The 17,874-nt window shown below is 43.0% G+C and overlaps 1 protein-coding gene across 1 annotated transcript in view; it reads left to right on the top strand.

The window, feature by feature from the left end:
* Positions 1–17,874, top strand: part of znf827 (zinc finger protein 827) — a 45,101-nt gene that overhangs the window by 10,064 nt on the left and 17,163 nt on the right. Inside the window, exon 2 of the mRNA XM_042484457.1 lies at positions 14,969–16,243. Within this exon, the coding sequence (XP_042340391.1) occupies positions 14,969–16,243 (1,275 nt within the window). The remainder of the gene's footprint in view (positions 1–14,968; positions 16,244–17,874) is intronic.

Raw genomic sequence — 17,874 nt, 5'->3', positions numbered from 1 at the left:
TAGCATTTCCTGCTGTGCCACAGCAATTCTTCTCCCTCTCTTGCTCCCTCTTTTTCCTTTTTTTTTTTAATAATGGCCTGAAAGTGCTCCCCCCTTTCCCGGGGTAGGGACCGGGACCAATCCTGATTAGTGTCCCTGTCCTAAGTGACAGGCTAAAATCCAAGCAGGCACTGCCTTGGGCGCCTCTGCCAAACAGCCGTCAAAGCAATACCACCATAAAAAAAGGCATCTCCCCCTCAATTCTCAAGACCCCCAACCCCCCTTTCGTCTTCCTCGCTTCTCTGCTCATTCTCCCTCGCTGTCCGTTCTGAGTGTCTCTAATAGACACTGCCTCCATCGCTCTAACACACCGTCCCCTCACATACATGCATGCACATATAGAATTACCTCTCACTCTACCCCCACCTCCCACCGGACCTTGCTTTGTATCCCTGGGTGGACTGGCTGCTATAGAGCCGAGTGTCCCTTTTGCCAGTAGGGTGATTTACAAACAATACATGAACGCTGTACACACTCCCACCTTCCACCCTCCCACTCTCTCTCACTTCTCTTCCACAGACACACAATCACCTCTGTGAGGAGCTTCAGTATGCCAGAAAACTACGCAGCAGGGTGATGGCCTGTTCTTTTTGCACTTGTTCCAAAGAATGTACCCTGTCTACTTGAGAATGCTAGCGCGACATCCACGTCTTGGTTGAATGAGGTTACTTTGTCAACCGGAAGACAAATTGATGGGATCTGACTAGTATGTCAAGTGGCTTGTAATTAGTCGTTTTTAAAACCACATGAAATGGTAATCTGAGCTGTGGTCATGACAATTTCGCCGGATAGAAAGCAGATACGCGAGGGAGTTATATTAGTTGAACAGTCACGTGCATATGCTAATTACTCTGTTTGAGAGGAGGCAATGTGAAAAAATATTTCTCCGTAGTAGCTGTGATGAAGTGGTTATCATCTTGCTGTCGTCTGGATTTGTTACTATGCCAGTCTGTACAGTAGGAAACACTGTATACTCGATACCCTGTAAGACAAACACTGCAGCACAGCAAATTGATCCGGTTATGTCAATGAAAATGTACCAAGTACTTTTTAGGTAAGCAAACCAGCCTGTGCATGTAAAAATACTCAAGTTTTTTTTTTCTTTTTCTACCATATGTGGTGTTTTAAAGTGTGCTGCATGTGTTTGCCTGTATTCAGTTTCACAAAGAAGGATGCCACCCACATATGCCTATTCCTATGAGAGGGAACGGCTTGAGTCTTGATGAATATGAACAGATCTTTTTCACAGAATCAAGAGATTGGTTTGTGTCTAGTGTTTAGACACTATACTGGCACAGAGTCCCATTTATCAAGCAATCTGTGAATGATTTTTTTCAAGCAAAAATGTATAAAAACTGAACAGATCCTCTACATAGGGGAACTTTTTCTTTTTTCCACGGCTCACTTCTGTGCTGTATACCGATAGATGAAGAACAATCTTTATGTGCAGCAGCAGCAGCAGTTATACAAGTTCCTAAATCTATGGTGTAAATCAATAGGTCAAAAAAATGTAAACACAAACTTTTACTTTTCAGTAATTACTTCGTGAAAATGATGCTCTTCGGTCAGTTTTTCTCAATTCGTCTGAGGGAACATGCCATTTACGTAGCCTTCCTCTGAGCAGGACTACTACTTTTTAAAAAATGAAAGGCTTGTGTTTTGGCTGGTTACAGACAGACTTGGCATCTGGCTTTTATCCACAATAAATGTGTTATATTATGATTCAAATTTTGGATAGACTGTGCGTTTGTACTATACTGAAATTAAAGCAACATTGTGCTGTGTCTTTAGCCTGCAAGCAGTGAAACAATAGAGCAATTTATAAAAAAGCACAGCAGCCTAAAAACACTTCACTAAAAGAAGAATGTACAGTAGACCCGAGCTAGGAAGATTAGAGTAGACAAAATGGTACAATGCAAGATGAAAATAAAGAAATTTGGCACTTTTCAAACCCATGTGGCCATATGACCTTTTTTGAGCAATGGCTGCTCAGCAGTTTTAAATGCTGGGATTAGATTTATGCTTTTGAGTAATATGCCTCACAGACATCATGCTGTTAAAGACCCCAGCACTCTCATCTGTTTCAGGGTTTCTTCCTAGCATTCCTAGAATGGAGACGTTTTGCGGCCAAACATTTTCTTAATACACAGGCAATTGAAATTTAGTAAAATTATGCCAGGAAATGTTCACTTCACTTACCAACGTACCGATAAATGATGTCCAGTGAGTGGGAGACTTAACCCTGTGACATTCGCTGTATATTAGATTTGACCTTACATGTTTAATAGTTTTGAAATTATTTTCTCCGATTTTATGAAATAGTAGTACTATGTAGAGTATGCTGTTTTCGTCAGTCAAATGATCTTTTTCTTATTCATTCAATAGAGAAGTGTATATAGGATTGCTTTCAAAGATAAAAGGACAGCCTTGTCGGACATGAAATCCTCTTTTCTAATGGCTGCTTAGATTATTTACCAGTGCTTGTAAAGCAGATTCAATAAAAAAGCATGACTCATCGTAACCAAAAACACTGCAAGCAGTGAATAAGTCATTCATAATAAAATAAACCTTTTGGCATAAGGTTTGACAGTAAAACCATCCAGTAAGATGCTGACCCTGGGCCAGTTCACTGTTCAAACCAATGCCTTAGGAATTACCAGTATGCCGGGTTTAGTATTTCTCACCTTGTAATTAGCCAGTTAATCCTTGCCTCTCGGCTGTGGCACAGTCCCACTCTCCTTTATGTTGTGTTTTATGTACCCAGTCAGAATCAATGCCACCTCAGAGTTAGTCAGGGATCCAGTAGCTCGGAGAGCTATTTAGAGTGTCTGATGTTATGAATACATCAGTGTGCTTAGGGTATTTATCAAGCATATCATATGTTTGTCACTGATATTAGGATGTTTAATCTGGCAGATTTTAAGCAGAGTGTTCACTTACTACAAACACACAGGACTTCTACAACCAGAACCAGCAGCAAATAGTGTTTGTTGTGGCAGCTGTTGTAAACAACTGAGCAGAACTACTCACGGTAATATTGAATTATGATTTTTGCATCACTCAATTTTGCACTTTTGTCAGGTATTTAATTAGCTGGATTAGCCAAAAAAATAGCATCCCTCCATAGTTATATTTTGCATAGATAGTTTTTTGATTGATCAATAGCAGCTATTGATTTTTTTGATTTTTTGGGGGGCTTCTATTGCCTTTAATTGACAGTACAGTGTGAGCATGAAAGGGGAGACATGCAGTAAAGGGCCGAGGCCGGATTTGAACCCGCAGTCGCTGCGGTGAGGACATGGCCTCTGTACATGGGGGGCCGCTCTATCCACTGAGCCACCAGGCACCCCAGCCATTGACAGTCTTGACAACAGTTGGCTATGGCGTGGAGGCCAATGGCTTGTCATTATGAAGGGGAGGTCACTGATGTCAGTGTACACCAGAGCCTTACAAACACACAGTCACGACACTCCCATAGACACCCGTTGTAATTGTGAAATGCAGAAGTCACGTGGGTCATGAAGCTGCCATTAGCTCCAAACACGGATCTTTCCAGCGCTGAGACCAATTCATTTTCAATGATCTTGATGCTCGCTCATCGGTAAGTTAATGAAATCACTCAATTTTTGGACATTTTAATGCATAAGTAGTCCTTACATGATTCTTTTATGAAGCCTGTTTTAGTTTTTTTTTTGTTTGTTTATCTTGAGATAATTGCTACTGTAGTTAGATCTGAATTACAGCCAATGCTAAAGGTACAATGCTAACATAACTTGGCTAGCTAGATGTCTGTTTACATAATGTTGCAATTATGTTAAATTAAAACCCAATCGTATTAGTAGAAGTTACATGTAATTTACGTTACATTGACTGGTAGCTTACTTTACTAGATTACATAGGTAACGTTACCTTAAACACCGATGGGTCTGCAGGAGAGTTGAATAGTTTATATTTCAACAGTATGATTGTGTGTGTGTCTGTTTGTCAGCAGTGGAGACAGCAGACTTGCATACCACCATCAGGAGATGAGGACCCTGGGTGCAGGAACAGACTGGACCTCAGTGCTGGGCTGCAGGGCTGAAGTATAAAAACCTCATCCATAACCAGGTTTCAGCTGTAATCTTTCCTGATAGCATAGTTTACCTGTTAAATGGACCTTGCTGTAAAAGCATCTAGTATAATAATGCAATAGTGATTTTAAACACGTGTGTGCCTTTCCTGGCCTGCTTTCTGCCATCTCTCTCTCTCTCTGTATGACGGTGATTTTCTTTGAGGACTGACCATTCAAGAAAATGTTTCCACCCTCTCCACTGACATATTATAATAAACAGTTTGTTGAATGCAACTGGTTGTTTTGTATGCTTTTACACTATTGTTAAAATTTCTTTCTTGGTTTTTCAATGAGCAGTTACTGGCATTCATTGATACTCACATATTATGTATATGATATATATGTGAGTATCTATATATATTATATTATGTTAAAGTAAATGCATTAACTTAGGATAACATTAGGATGTGTGCTGTGGGGGAAGAAGTATTCAGATCCTTTACTCAAGTACATGTACAAAAACACCATGAAAATACCCCACAGCCAATAAAATGTGTGCACTAAAAATCTTCTTGCAGTATCAGCATCAATGGCTGAGTAAGTGTGAGTGTACACACACTTGAAATTTGACCCTTTTTTCAGTGCACATACACAGTAAGAGACATACAAGTAAAAAAAAAAAAAGGACAATTTAACTGGAAAAAAAAGTAAGTGAACAACTGACACAATAAAAGTGTAAAGAGTAATACTGCAGTGCAGTGGTTCACAGTGCAAAGGGTGCTGGAATATGAATGGAATAATGAACATAAGGTTAATATGACAGTAGGCCTATATACACTTCATACAGTGATGCTCTTGTATTCATTAGCCATGATAATATTATGATAGTATGTACTTATCAGCAAAACATAGCCTACTTCAAATCATTTGTTAAAGTATTGGTAAAGTATTCCCTATCATTGTTTTATATTTGATGTTTTTGAATAGATTTCCTGTTGCAGTAATATGTATGTTGTATTTTATCGCTGTGTTTATGGTTGTGCTCATTTTATCTCCTTTATATAATGGTTTAATCTACAGTAATGCATCATATACAATAATATCATAACATGTTTGTAGCGTGGCGTTCCTGTGAGAACCATTTAGCTTTTAATTACAGTTTTAAGTTGCTTTACACCGCTGGTTACAACCATAGAAGCACGAAAGAAATATAAATGTGTGCATACTTTAAATGTATTTTACGTTATGAAAACAAACCTCTTTCCCTCCAAAATTACACACAGAAAAATGGATTAACGCTGTCTTTCCACCACTCCCCATAAAAATTATATTATGTATATTGACTGTGAATGTAGTGAACGTAGTAATCAATGCAGATTCTGCGTTAATATTGGCCGAAAATTGCTGAAAATAGCTGCTGCTGTCTGTCCTGTTTTAAACTCCTCACAGCACAGACACCTGCAGCTCCATAAACCACGTGACTAATAAACATTAACTGTAAAATAAGAAAACAAAGTATATTTGTATGTAATTCCTTAACTTTGATATCGACATAGTTTTCAACTCGCCACTGCTGCTAAAGGTGAAATGGAAGATACACAAAATGTGGTGAACGAAGTGCACAAAAAAAAATAAAACATTGAACAAAAAAAATGGAGTTTTTAACAAACCAGTCCACAGAAAACCAGAATGTTTAAGTTGTTTTGGTTTTGGTCAGGCTGACAAATCCTGCTAGGTGTCTGTATGACTTCAGGCTTTTTTTGGCTATCATTCACACACCACTGACTGCAGTAAATTAGACAGATCATTGTTCATTCTTAAGGTCTTTAGTTTTTTCAGCATATTTAGTTGTTTTCCTTAGGTGTTGCAGTTTTCCCTATTTAAAAAAGCAATAACAAATTTGCTGCATTGTACATAATAAACTGACATTACAGCATTTATCTATAGGCTGTTTGAGAGATCTCAGTGAAGTCGGTGTTGTTCACAGGGTGAGAAAGTGGAGAAGTGGATCTGTCACATCCAGCGCTTGCCTTAAAACACTTTATCCTAGTCTGTCCGATGGCACATGAATGCACAACTCTGGCTGACTTTTTTACATTCTGCTTTATCAATTGCATTTCTTTGTAGACGTTTGAGGAAGAAAAATATTAAATACACAAACATGACTGATTGTCTCTGATTGTATGGCACAGTGGTTAGATTGTGTCTGCCCTTTGTCGGCTCAGTTGACGTGGGGATTGGTAGACAGAGATGGGATTTGACAGTCTCATGTGTAATAGATGTTTCAAACATTTTGATGCTGTTTTTGGGACTGTGACAGCGAACATTGGCCCCGTTTCCACTCACCAATTAGTGTCATTAGCTGGATACTGCAGTTTGCCTCAAGCCTGGGCTGTAGATTATTGCTTGAATGATAATCCTAATCATTTAGTGAAATGCTCTCTGTGTTCACAACTACAGAGGGTGTTCTTAGGTGAGATGAAAAAGTTCTAAAATTGCACTTCACTGTATATGTCTATTTATGGTTGATTGGTTACTCATGTAGGCTTTTCTGTAATGGTCTAACACCATATTCACACATTTGCATCAGGATGTTGTTGCACATCAAATGGAAATTGGCTCTCAGTATTCAGGGATATGGGATACATTTTAAATTGGCCATAACTGCAGGAGCCAAGTTAACTGCACAGCTCATTGCAGTTGAACTAAATTCATGCACTGTGATACCTGGCAGCGGATGTATCTGAACTCAGTTTTTGAGGTTTGGAAAACGGTTTTGTTAACCCCAACTTTTATACTTTTTAAAAAATGCAGTAATATTCAGATGTCACATTATGGATGAGACACTCAACCCACATCAAAGAACTAGCTGTGAAGAAGGCTTGCTGTTGTGTTGCCTTAAATTGCCTGTGTCTCAGCCAAAAAATTGCATTTGAACACACAGACTACAGCAAATGAGCAAGTTGCATGTGCTTTCTGCACTTGTGTGAGCAGAAATAACTCTCCATAGCAGCAGGCTGCAGTAGTCCACGGTCTCCCATACAGTTTGTCAGCCCATCACGATCAAAACATCTGCCACCAAGATTTGATTTTATATTTTTGAAGCTGGGCTGTTCATTAGTGCCCCAGGGATGATGTTTTTCTGTAGGCCGATGAGAAAATGAAATCTGTGGTAAACAAACATGTTACATGTTTTGTTCAGCAGGATAATCTTCACAAATGAACGCCACTTTTAGGATATTTGAAGCCTAGATGTAATTGTTTGAAGTGAGAAGCTATTGTTAGGTCATAAATGAACTACAGTGTACTTCTATTGCTACCACTACAAAGCTGTAAATTCTTGTACGGCGCATCTCAATGTGATGACATAGTCTAATTTACCACTGACAAGCAAACGCCTTTTTTTTAAGCTTTACTGATTTACTGACTCTTTCTATGTCGTAGAACAAAAGCGAAACTCTATTCAGCCTTTGTTTACCACAGACCTTGTTCCAGGCATCAAACAGAAATCAATTAAAAAATTTTAAGTTTTAGGCCTCATTACCAGGGTTGTCTACAGGAATATATATACAATTTAGTTATGCACCACAGTCTGGCAGCGCAAAAGTGTACTTTGGGTACAGATGGAGCAGTAGAATATGAGGCGCAGTTAAAGGGAAACTTAACTGTCAATAGCGCTGGGTCTAAAAGTTTGCATTCACTCTCTCTGTAGCGGCTGTTTGTGTCTTTCATCGATCTGATCCAATCTGACCGGATCAACAGAACAATAGTTCTGCTGATGCTGCCTGCACAGACCTTCAGAAAAATCAGAATTTAGCGAGGGGACACACTGTAAGCACAGGAACAAATTAAACAAAATGTCAGGCTTTGTCCTGATAAATAAAAATAATAAATTCATCAGGTCTGAAAATATTGCTGCTCAACCGTGAGACGAGGTTGAGCAGCAATATTGCACAAACGAAAAAGAAAATCCGATCTTTTCTGTCAGTTGTGGCCACAAAGGTGGCACTAATGATAATAATGAAACTAATGATAATAATAATACTAATATAGATTTTGCCGTGGTTAAGTTTGAAGTGGAAAGTTTCGTGCGGCAGCTGCATCTTGGTTGCTTGGCAACTATCGTTGTCTCTATCAACAGTAAAACTTCGAGTGGCCGTGCAAGTTTCATCCTCATTGGAAAGTGATTATTAAGATATGCCGATCAGAGGGATTTCTCTCACCGATGCAGAACACTGAATTGTCCGAAAAGCCACCATTAAGTGTCTAACCAGACGTGCGGGACACACCACAAAAACTAGGGCGAGACACGTTCACCTACAGCCCGACATTGTCTGACACTTGGCTTGGTGTGTCAGGGACATTAGAAACTCAGTAAATAATTAATGATACAACCATTACATAATGTAAAAACATAAACACAGGGTCTATACGAAGAGTACTCAGAAACGTGAGTTGCACACTTAACTTCCAGCCCAGGTGGAACTGTTTCAGGGCATGACAATAAAATGAAATCCCAGACCAAGCTGTTATCTCCTCTAATCACAATCTTTGTGATATGTCAGTTTATGCTGAAATAGACATACCGCTTCTCTCCCTCCAGCAGTTTAGGTCTATAGCTTTGATGACACATCTGAGGTTATGAGCAAGTTTTTTTTTTTTTGACATGAGATGCTAAAAATGGAAGGGAAAAATAAACCAGGGGGTAAAGTGCACTTCATCGGCAATGAGGAATTTCAGAGGTCTGGGGCTCTCAGTCGTCTCATTCTCTTCCAAGAACACTTCTCCTTCCTGTTTCACCTCTGGCATGCCGCCCAAAGTACCCACAAACCACGGAGGCCAAGGCCGAAAATACACAGATGGTAATTTGCACTACATTTCAATACGACTCAACCGCCATTATATATAGCCCTGCTGCCTGAACCCTGATCCTCACCGAGAGTATCGCCTCACCTCAGATTCCAGCTAAAAGATGAGCTCTTTGCGTCTTTGTCACACACTGCCAGTTGTGCAGGATGATGGAGATAGCTGGAGTAAAAATGGAGGAGTTGTTTCTTAGTTTTCATGATGTTTTTATGTCTTCCATGAACCTCGATCAATACACAGGAGGATTTTTTTTCCTGGATCAGGACATCGTGTCAACATAATTAATTGCTAGAGGGTTGTTTAATGGTTTAGCTTACTCTTGCATGGAAGAAAAATTGTCGGGTATTCAAGTCGCTGAAAGTAAAGGCCTTGACAAGAATATAATTGACTACATAGTATATACCATATGTGTGTATATGGAAGAGCTGCCTTTAAGACTACAATTTGTCTAATGGGCACTTAACTTTAAATCGGTTAATGTAAAAAGGAGTGGTGTTACTTCCCAATACAAGGCAAAGGCTATCACACCATCACCTAGTTCATCAAAAGTAAATGCTCCCTTGTATGACATTTTGCTTTAGTGATCTCACGTCTCGCTCACCCTTGTTGGTTTTCATGTTCCTAATGGAAATAGCATGATGGATAAAGTTTGGAGCAATTATCATGTTGCTCCTGCAAAAGACAGCATTTAACAGATTGATGGCGTATCATTTTGTGTGAAGGGGGGAAAGTATGTCTGCTAGCTCCCACACATCCAGCTGGATTTATTTAGAGCATCTGTGCTTCATTTATATATTTATTTTTTATATTCCAAGTTATGGAGTCAGGAGAAAGAGGGAAAGGGATGATGGGAGAGATCTATAGAAGGGAAAAAAACGTGGGTGTGAGAGAGATCAAGCGAGCGAGAGATTATGGAAAAGGGAAGGGAAACGATCCTGATCCAGTGTGTCCCAATTAATGGAATTACCTTCCTCCTCAGGAGGACTGTTAGTCATTTGCAGAGACGTGAGCCCGCCAGTAGAGCGTCTCTCCCACCATATTGTCCAGCAGGCGCTAATAAGGCAGCCCTGACCGGCGGGCGTGCTCATTAGCATAGCCCGCGGCCGTGGCAACCCCCGCCAGGGCCCAGCCGGACACTTAATTACCACCGTGGCTCCTTCCTCACTGCATCCATGCTCACTGCTCTCCTTCCTATATCCTCACCCCTTGCTCTGCCTCCTTAACCCACACCCAGAGACACACACATACCAACACCGTCTCCCCCTCCCAGTCGCAGCAGCAAAGATATAAGACTAATCATTTTGCCGATGTAGATGTGATGGCTTTAGTCCTGGTATGTTGTGGCAGTCTTTTTTATGTTATCTCACTTTTAATGGCTTTGCGGTCAGCAATCTTTGCGATTTTTAGTGATTCCTTGACCTGCACTACCTCCCTCTAGCTCGCGCTCCCTCTCTCTTTGACTCTCTTACTCTCATTGCTATATTAGCTCATGGGTATGACTCTCATTTTGACATCGGCACAGTATTGATGCACCCCTGTCCAGCCTTAATCGGCTAATGGCCTCCTCTTCTTTCCTGCCAAGCCAAATCAACCCCTCCCCTAACCATCCCTCTATCTGTCCCTTCCTTCCTTCGCCTTCCCGTCTCCTCTCCCCCCCTACCCTGTTCAGGGCTGGGGTCAGTGAGGCCAATTTTCATGCCTGGCTAAGTCACAGAGTAGCTTTGTGTGTGTGTGTGTGAGTGTGTGTGTGTGTGTGTGTTAGAGAGAGAGACAGAGAGGGAATATGTTAGTCAGCAGCCTCACACAAGTCATGTGGTGGGTGACCTCCTGACCTACCTTTACTCCAGTCTCTTGCTCTTTTCTCCCTTCTCTAACTCGCACTCTTCCCTTTACCAGCGATCATTCTGTTTGACAAGGAAATCTGGCTGACTCCCGCTCTAAACTCCTATGTACGTGCATGCACACACACACACACACACACACACACACACACACACACACATACATGCACCCCTCTCTGACCTAGAAAAGCCACGGCCAAAATAATCCTGCCAAGTTCACAAATGGAGATTGTTGACAGCACTGCGTGGTGAAACAATGAACAAGCACACTACCTGAAATGTCCGACTGTTTTTAGCTGTAGTTGCAAGCTGTGAGCTCGCTGTCTCTTTTTTTTGGTGACAGGTTAACACAACACACAGGTTTCCAAACACTGTAAGTCACAGAGGTGCTACATCAAAATATTTTTAGCTGCTCAGTGTACATCTCTGTTCAAGCTCATGGCAGTTTGTTTTAGCCCATCTCGAAGCCTCACGGCCTTCTCTCGATGTGGCCTGGACTTGCACTTTGACTTGTTACGGCTCTGTCTTTGTCTATAATGTGGTGGCGCTATACATCTCTGTGGCCCAGAGAGAAAATCCTCCACTGCTGCACCACTGAATCACCCGTGTGTGAGTGATAACAGATCCAGACTGCTGAGCACCCTGCAGCTGTTTGTCTCAACATGCAAGTCATCCCCGCCATTACACCGCTAAATGGTTCCCTTTCAGTGGCAGACGCTTTCCGCCTCGGCCCGTATCTCCATGCTTCCATCACTTGAGGGGGGGGTTACAGTTACTGTCGCAGAGCCAGCCACCATACTGGAGGCACAGCAGTTGAATGTGTGTCAGAAATGCAGTGAGGGGAGGACTTCAGCATTAAATCACATTCTTGGCTGTGTAGTCTAAACATATGTATGCACGTGCGTATGTTTGTCCCCGTGTGTGTTGGGCATGCAGCAGCAGTTGTGGGAGCAGAGCTCAGACGAACCCCCCTTAGAGCTTGGGCTGGAGACCGTGACCTTGGGAAATGTCATTACGCCCACGGGGGTGGCTCGCCTGTGACACACAAAGCCATAGTAGTGGAGTGCATCAGTGCACTGTAGCACTCTGGCTAGTGGTGTAGTGTTGCGTTCAGCTGTACATAACCCTGAGGTTTTGGAGTGAACCAAGGAAGCAAGAGAGTTCAGCCTCAAAGCTGAGACCTTGGGTCAGCAATCTAGCGATTTCCCTCTAACCACATTACAGCCATTAGTGGCTCTTGCTGCTTTTCGCATGTCACATGGAAATGGGTCAAGCCCTGCCCTGCATGACTCATTGGCTCTTTCTCCCTCTCCCTCTCTTTCATTCCTGTTAACCCTACTCAGGTGGCAAAATGGCTTCAAGGAGCATGGGAAAATTGGACTCACTATTGTCACATTATAGCGTTTTCATTCACCTTAATAACAATTGTATGAAACAAGAGGGGTCATACACACTGGGTATGCTCATCAGTCTCTTACATATTCCAATGTTTGTGTAAAAACGGCTATAGACTTACCATACACAGAGAGTGCGATACTGGGATGCTACAAAGTTCAGTACAGTACAGTACATTTTTACACAGAACCAAACGGCAACGCTATCATTCGGCTCCATTATATGATTATAGACTGCGTTCCAGCGTCAGAAGAGGCATGACGGGCATGACATCTAACACCACAGCGCCAGCCTCTAGTGTGACATGAAACATGTGCGTTGGCAGTGCTTTCTAAGCGACAACAATAGCATAAAATGGCAATATCTAGGACTGTACCTGAGTCGGAATTATGCCAGTCGAATCAGATTTGGCTGTTCAATATGAATATTTTCAGATTTTTTGTTGTTGTTTATTTACCCAAAGTTTGAAAGTTAGTAACAGGCTTAGTGGGACATTCAGTGTGACAGAGGCCTTCATGTCGGATAGTAAACAAGCAAATGGCGCTAACGACTGGCCATAAATGTGCAACAACATTTTTTGCCGACACTAGATATCAGCAAAAGTGAGATCCAGTGACTGGATTGTAATAAGTTGCTGTAAACTGCAAATTCATCACTTTCAAGCAGAAGGTCTCCTCTCTCTCTTCTGTTTCTCTAAGTGCTACCTGCATGTCTGCAGCTTTGAAGGGTGGCGTAAAAGTCAAGAACACTCACTCCGCAGCAAAATCTGGGGACCAGCACGGCCCAGAAGTACGCTGCACAGCATGCTGACTAGCAAAACAAAACAAAACACAAGAACTGTTGGACTCAATCAGCAATCTCAGTTGACTGAGGGACTAAGGCGCTTCCAACTGATGATTCGCATCTCTGACTTTCAAGGGGCAGCCCAAGCAGTAACAATCATTCACCTTCTTTGTCATTTGGCAGCCGATCTCATCCACTGCTCGGAGGGTAAGGAGCTCCCAGACCTCTTTGGACAATTTTTGGCCCCTGTTCTTCTTCTTTGAGTTAACCACTAACTGCAAACAGCTACTCTTTAATATCTGCCGCAGTGGGTTGCTCATGTTGTCAAACACACACCTGTGCTGCCCGTGAGGCGAGGTCACTCTGTCCCCTCATCCCTCTATCGTGTGTCATCTACAGAATGGCAAGGGGGCATAACATCCTGATATTCCCACCCTGAACAGGCAGCTTCAAAGCGGCTTATTAGACATCGGTTCATAGATGGGTTGGAGATCACCAAGGCAAAAGTTTAAATATAATCCGTTGTTTTGGTTTTTGGCAACTGGCATCTCCTGTCAGCTTTTAGTTATGTGTTACTTAAAATGTAAGATGTGTGTGTGTGAGACGGAGATGAGAAGATGTTTTGTGGAAGTGTGGAAGCGCTGTTTAATATCTGTTGCAGCAGGAGAGTAGCGGTCATAGTGGGTTGTGATTGTGATCACCTTTGTGGACCATGGCGAGCAACGCTGGCCAGATGTCAGCCAACTCTAATGATCCCAACAGGTCGCTGGGCTGGGTTGCCTGGCAACCATTTTGCCGTTGCCTGTAAACAGAGAGCAGACCCACCAGGCCTCTGTCAGGGTCGCGAGGGTGAAGGCGGCTTTGGTGTGTGTGTGTGTGTGGATGTACTGCATGTATGTTGGTGTGTGAGAGATTTTAAATAATTCTTTCTTTGCCACATGTTTTTGCAACTGCATGAGTGCCCAGTTTTCTGAGAAAAATCTCAGCCAGCTTTTTATCAGATGTTTTGTGAGGTTGTGTACACTCACCCAAAGAGGAGGAAAAAAAAGTCAGTTTTGACATTTTGTTTTGCCCAGGCTTGGGTCTTTTGACATATTCTTATGGAGGTTTGTTAATATGTATCAGGAATATTCACTTTTCTTTGTTCGCCCTTGTCTGGCAAGCTGTAATGTTTTGCTTATGAATATTGATACATGAAGTGTATATTAATGACCCTTGGTGACCTTAACCCTATCCTTATTGGCTCCCCGGTGGTATCTGCAGGCTCATGAATATTAATCTAGTTCTGTAACCTCCATTACCCTAATCTTTGCTGTCTAGCCTCCCAGAAGGACCCGTTGTCATGGTAACCCCTTTACTAGACTCTTCCAGACCAAGGGTGGGAAAAATATGGTTAAAAAAAGGACAGAAAAATCTAAATTACTCAAACATCTTGGATGTGACTGGTGGAAATCTGCCATTGTATAAGAAAGAGGTTCAGTTTGTGATGGAAGTCATTTTTGTGGTCTCCTTGCTGTGTGATGAAGTGTATTTTTTTACAGCTTCAAATGGCCTTTGGACTTGGGTTTGGACAGGTAGATGTGTTTATGAATGGTCTCAATTAGCCTTGCACAAAGGACTGATCTCTTACTGCTTTGCAACATTCGACATGCAAAGATGAAATCAAAAAATAAATAGTAAATTTCAATGTTAAAAGTAGGAATGCAAAATAATACTCACGTCATTGGTATTGGTTTTCATACCATACTTATCTGCATTAAACGGTCTAACGCAAGTCAGAACCATATAGTTCCCAGTCTTTCCACGATTTCAGCAAGTGTTTTCTAGCATGTTTAATGTGTTAAATGTAAATCTTTAATATAAATATTTTTACAGTACCCCAACTTAAACTCTTGTGTTTGATGTTCACAATTCATACTGAGGATACTCAAGTGTTTAGCTGAAACTAGAGCATGTGGTGATATCTGTATTTATGCTCTCTCTCCTCTTCCAGATGTGGACAGCAACGAGGATGGAGGGCCAGATGACGGTCCTGTGGAGGAGGAAGGCTGGTTTGGGAATGCTTCTGACACACGCTCAGAGTCTTCATCCTATGGAGACACCCAGGATGAGCTCCTCCTGGCCCGGGGCTCCTCTCCTGACGAACGGCCTGGAGTCAGCTCTGGGTCTGGGGACCACGATACCTGTGGAGGTGAGAGCTCAATGGGTTGCCCCACACCCGTCCATCGTGCCTCTTTGGAACTTCTTGGACTGGATGGAGGTGCATTCTCGACCCAGGACACACTCTCCTCTGTGGTATCGTCACTGTATGGGGAGGCGGCATCTCGTGCCCTGGGAAAACCCCTTAGCAGCAACCTACGGCGCCTCCTAGAGGCTGGGTCGCTGAAACTTGACACTGGGGAGCTTCTGGGTCGTTCATCCAGGGGAGGTGCTGGGGGGGAGTCTCCTCCAATAGGTCTAGCCCCACCGTTGACCCTCTCCCCGTCTTCCCACCATGCCCAGCAGTTAAGTGCTCTTGCCCGAAAATTGGCCAATAACAACAACAGCGGCTCAGCCTCACCAGCCTCCTTGGCACCCTCAGTCGCCAACATTAAGCAAGAGCCCCTTGACCCCTTTAACTCTGTCACCCCTAGCAACGGCAGTGGCTTTGTATGGGCAGGTGTTGCGGATAAGTGGCCGCCGGCCAGCTGCTCCACGCCCTGCGGCTCCAGCCTGTCGCCGGACTCTGCAATCCAGAAGTTAAAAGCAGCAGCGAATGCCGTGCTCCAAGACAAGAACGCTGTGGCCTCATCCTCAACGACCTCTTCCTCCTCCTCCACCTCTGCCTCATCTGCAGTGCCCGCCCTCGGAGGGGGTGGTCGGGGAGAAGATGTCGTGCGCTTTGATGCCTTCAACTCTCCGTTCAGCCCACAGTCAGCTAGCTCCACCCTCGCTGCACTTTCCAAGAAAGTCAGCGAGCGGAGCCAAGCCTCGTCAACGGCCAATGCTCCTACTGACCACCAATCCTCAGCTAGTTCCTTTCTCTCGCTCGTGTCAATGACCTCCTCCGCTGCCTTGCTCAAAGAGGTGGCAGCCAGGGCAGCGGGAAACCTGCTGGCAGAGAAGAAGGATGGTTCCTCCTTGCCGACCGCTGGGGTCCTCCAAGAGGATGTGAAGCCCCTGCTGGACAAAAACCAGAAGGCCCCCACGCCCTCTACTCCCACCCAGAGCCTAGACCTGCTGTTGCCCTCTACGCCAAAGGGTAGAGGCAAACCCAACAGCCAAGCAGGTAATTTAAAGTCATAATAGAGTGCCCCAGGAATGACATATTTCTGTAGGCCAATCCAGAAGCTAACATCATCCTGGTTCTTTTGTCAAAAGGCCTTTGGGATTTTTCCATTAGATTTTAGATGAATGTAGAGAATAACTCTGTGGTAAACAAACGTTTCTGATACTTTCAAGTTTTGTTCAGCAACACATTACACATCGCCAGCATTACAGGGCTGTAAAGCTGTTTTTTGCAGTTCGGTGTGATGACATTCTCATTCAGCCACTTGTTAGCAATCATCATTTGTAAGACACATAAAAGCTTCAAAGTTTGTGAAGTAGTAATGAGTCCTAGTAGCCCCAGTAATGAGTCCTAAAACCCGGATTTTCAGGTTTTAGGACTCATTACTGGGGCTCTCTATATGTGCATAGGAATCACTGTACACATCGTACCAATACAGATGATAAGAGCAGATCTCAGCTGAGGTAAGGTACATTTTTAGATATTTTTCCTTTTGTTGCAAAGCACTAAAACACTCAATTGTTGCCTTGTATTAAACACAGGAACAGGCTACTTAAGCTGAAACAAGGTTGCGACAATGAAATAAAATTACCTCATGTCTGTATAGAAGACTATGAAGGTTCAAGATCATTTCTGCTGCACTTCATGCGCTTTATGAAAAGTTTTCATTTTGTTTCACTCTGCCGTTTTCTTTTGAAAAATAGTCTTACAAATTTACCTGAAGTTCAAGAGAACTATCTCACTCTCATTATACTTATTTTTGTTCAGCATTTACCAAAGAACTAATACCACTTGTGTCATGACATGCAAATCAAAAGTACTGATAAATTAAAACTAATATTGCAATGGCAGCTTGACTCCACGATGATTATATGTCTTTGCTGTCGTTGTGTGGGAGAGTAGCAGGTTTACTTGTCACCAAAAAAAGCACAATTCTGAACTTCCATGACATGTTTTCTCTAGTTTTGTAATGGTTTTGTTCTCACCTCACTGGCGCTGAAGTAGCAAGTAGTGTAGCCTCGGCTTAACTGTCAGCCGAGCAGAGAGCATAGCCGAGAGAAAACAGCCCTGGCTGGCCTTCTAGTCTGGGAAATGGTCTGTGGGCTCAACGGGGGGTTCCGACTGAGACCTCACTGCCTTCCCAGACCAGCTCGTTTGTGCTCGGATGTGCATGCTGCCAAAAGGGGGCCGTCAGTGTGTGCTCGGCACAGTGGGGAGCCCTGGAGTCCATATCCATCTCGGCAGCCTCCTCCTGGCTTCAACCCCCACTAGCCAGAGCCCTCTGCACTGATCAGCGCAGCAGACTTAAGGCCAAACACATCATACTTTCCACTGACTGGATACAGATGCGTGCACACACACTCTGTCTCTCCTCCCTCTCTCTCTCCTTCTCTCTACTCACAAATGGCCATGCAGTATATTCTGTGACTGTGTACTGGGATGTAGACATATAACCAAACAAGGGTGCACACAAAGATGTCACTTGTGCACAGGGAGAGAGAAAGCTTCATAGTGCACACTCTTGCTAAGTAGCCTTTAGGGAGAACAGAATGTTTTCAGGGAGATGGATGGGCACTTTTGAGGGATTGTGTCGCAACCCCGCCAAATCTAAAATGGCTGGATCAAATTGA

This window comes from Plectropomus leopardus, chromosome 4 (genome assembly GCF_008729295.1).
Source record: "Plectropomus leopardus isolate mb chromosome 4, YSFRI_Pleo_2.0, whole genome shotgun sequence".
NCBI lineage: Eukaryota > Metazoa > Chordata > Actinopteri > Perciformes > Serranidae > Plectropomus > Plectropomus leopardus.
Note: the sequence above shows the minus strand (reverse complement) of the source record. Positions and strands in the feature narration are given on the sequence as shown.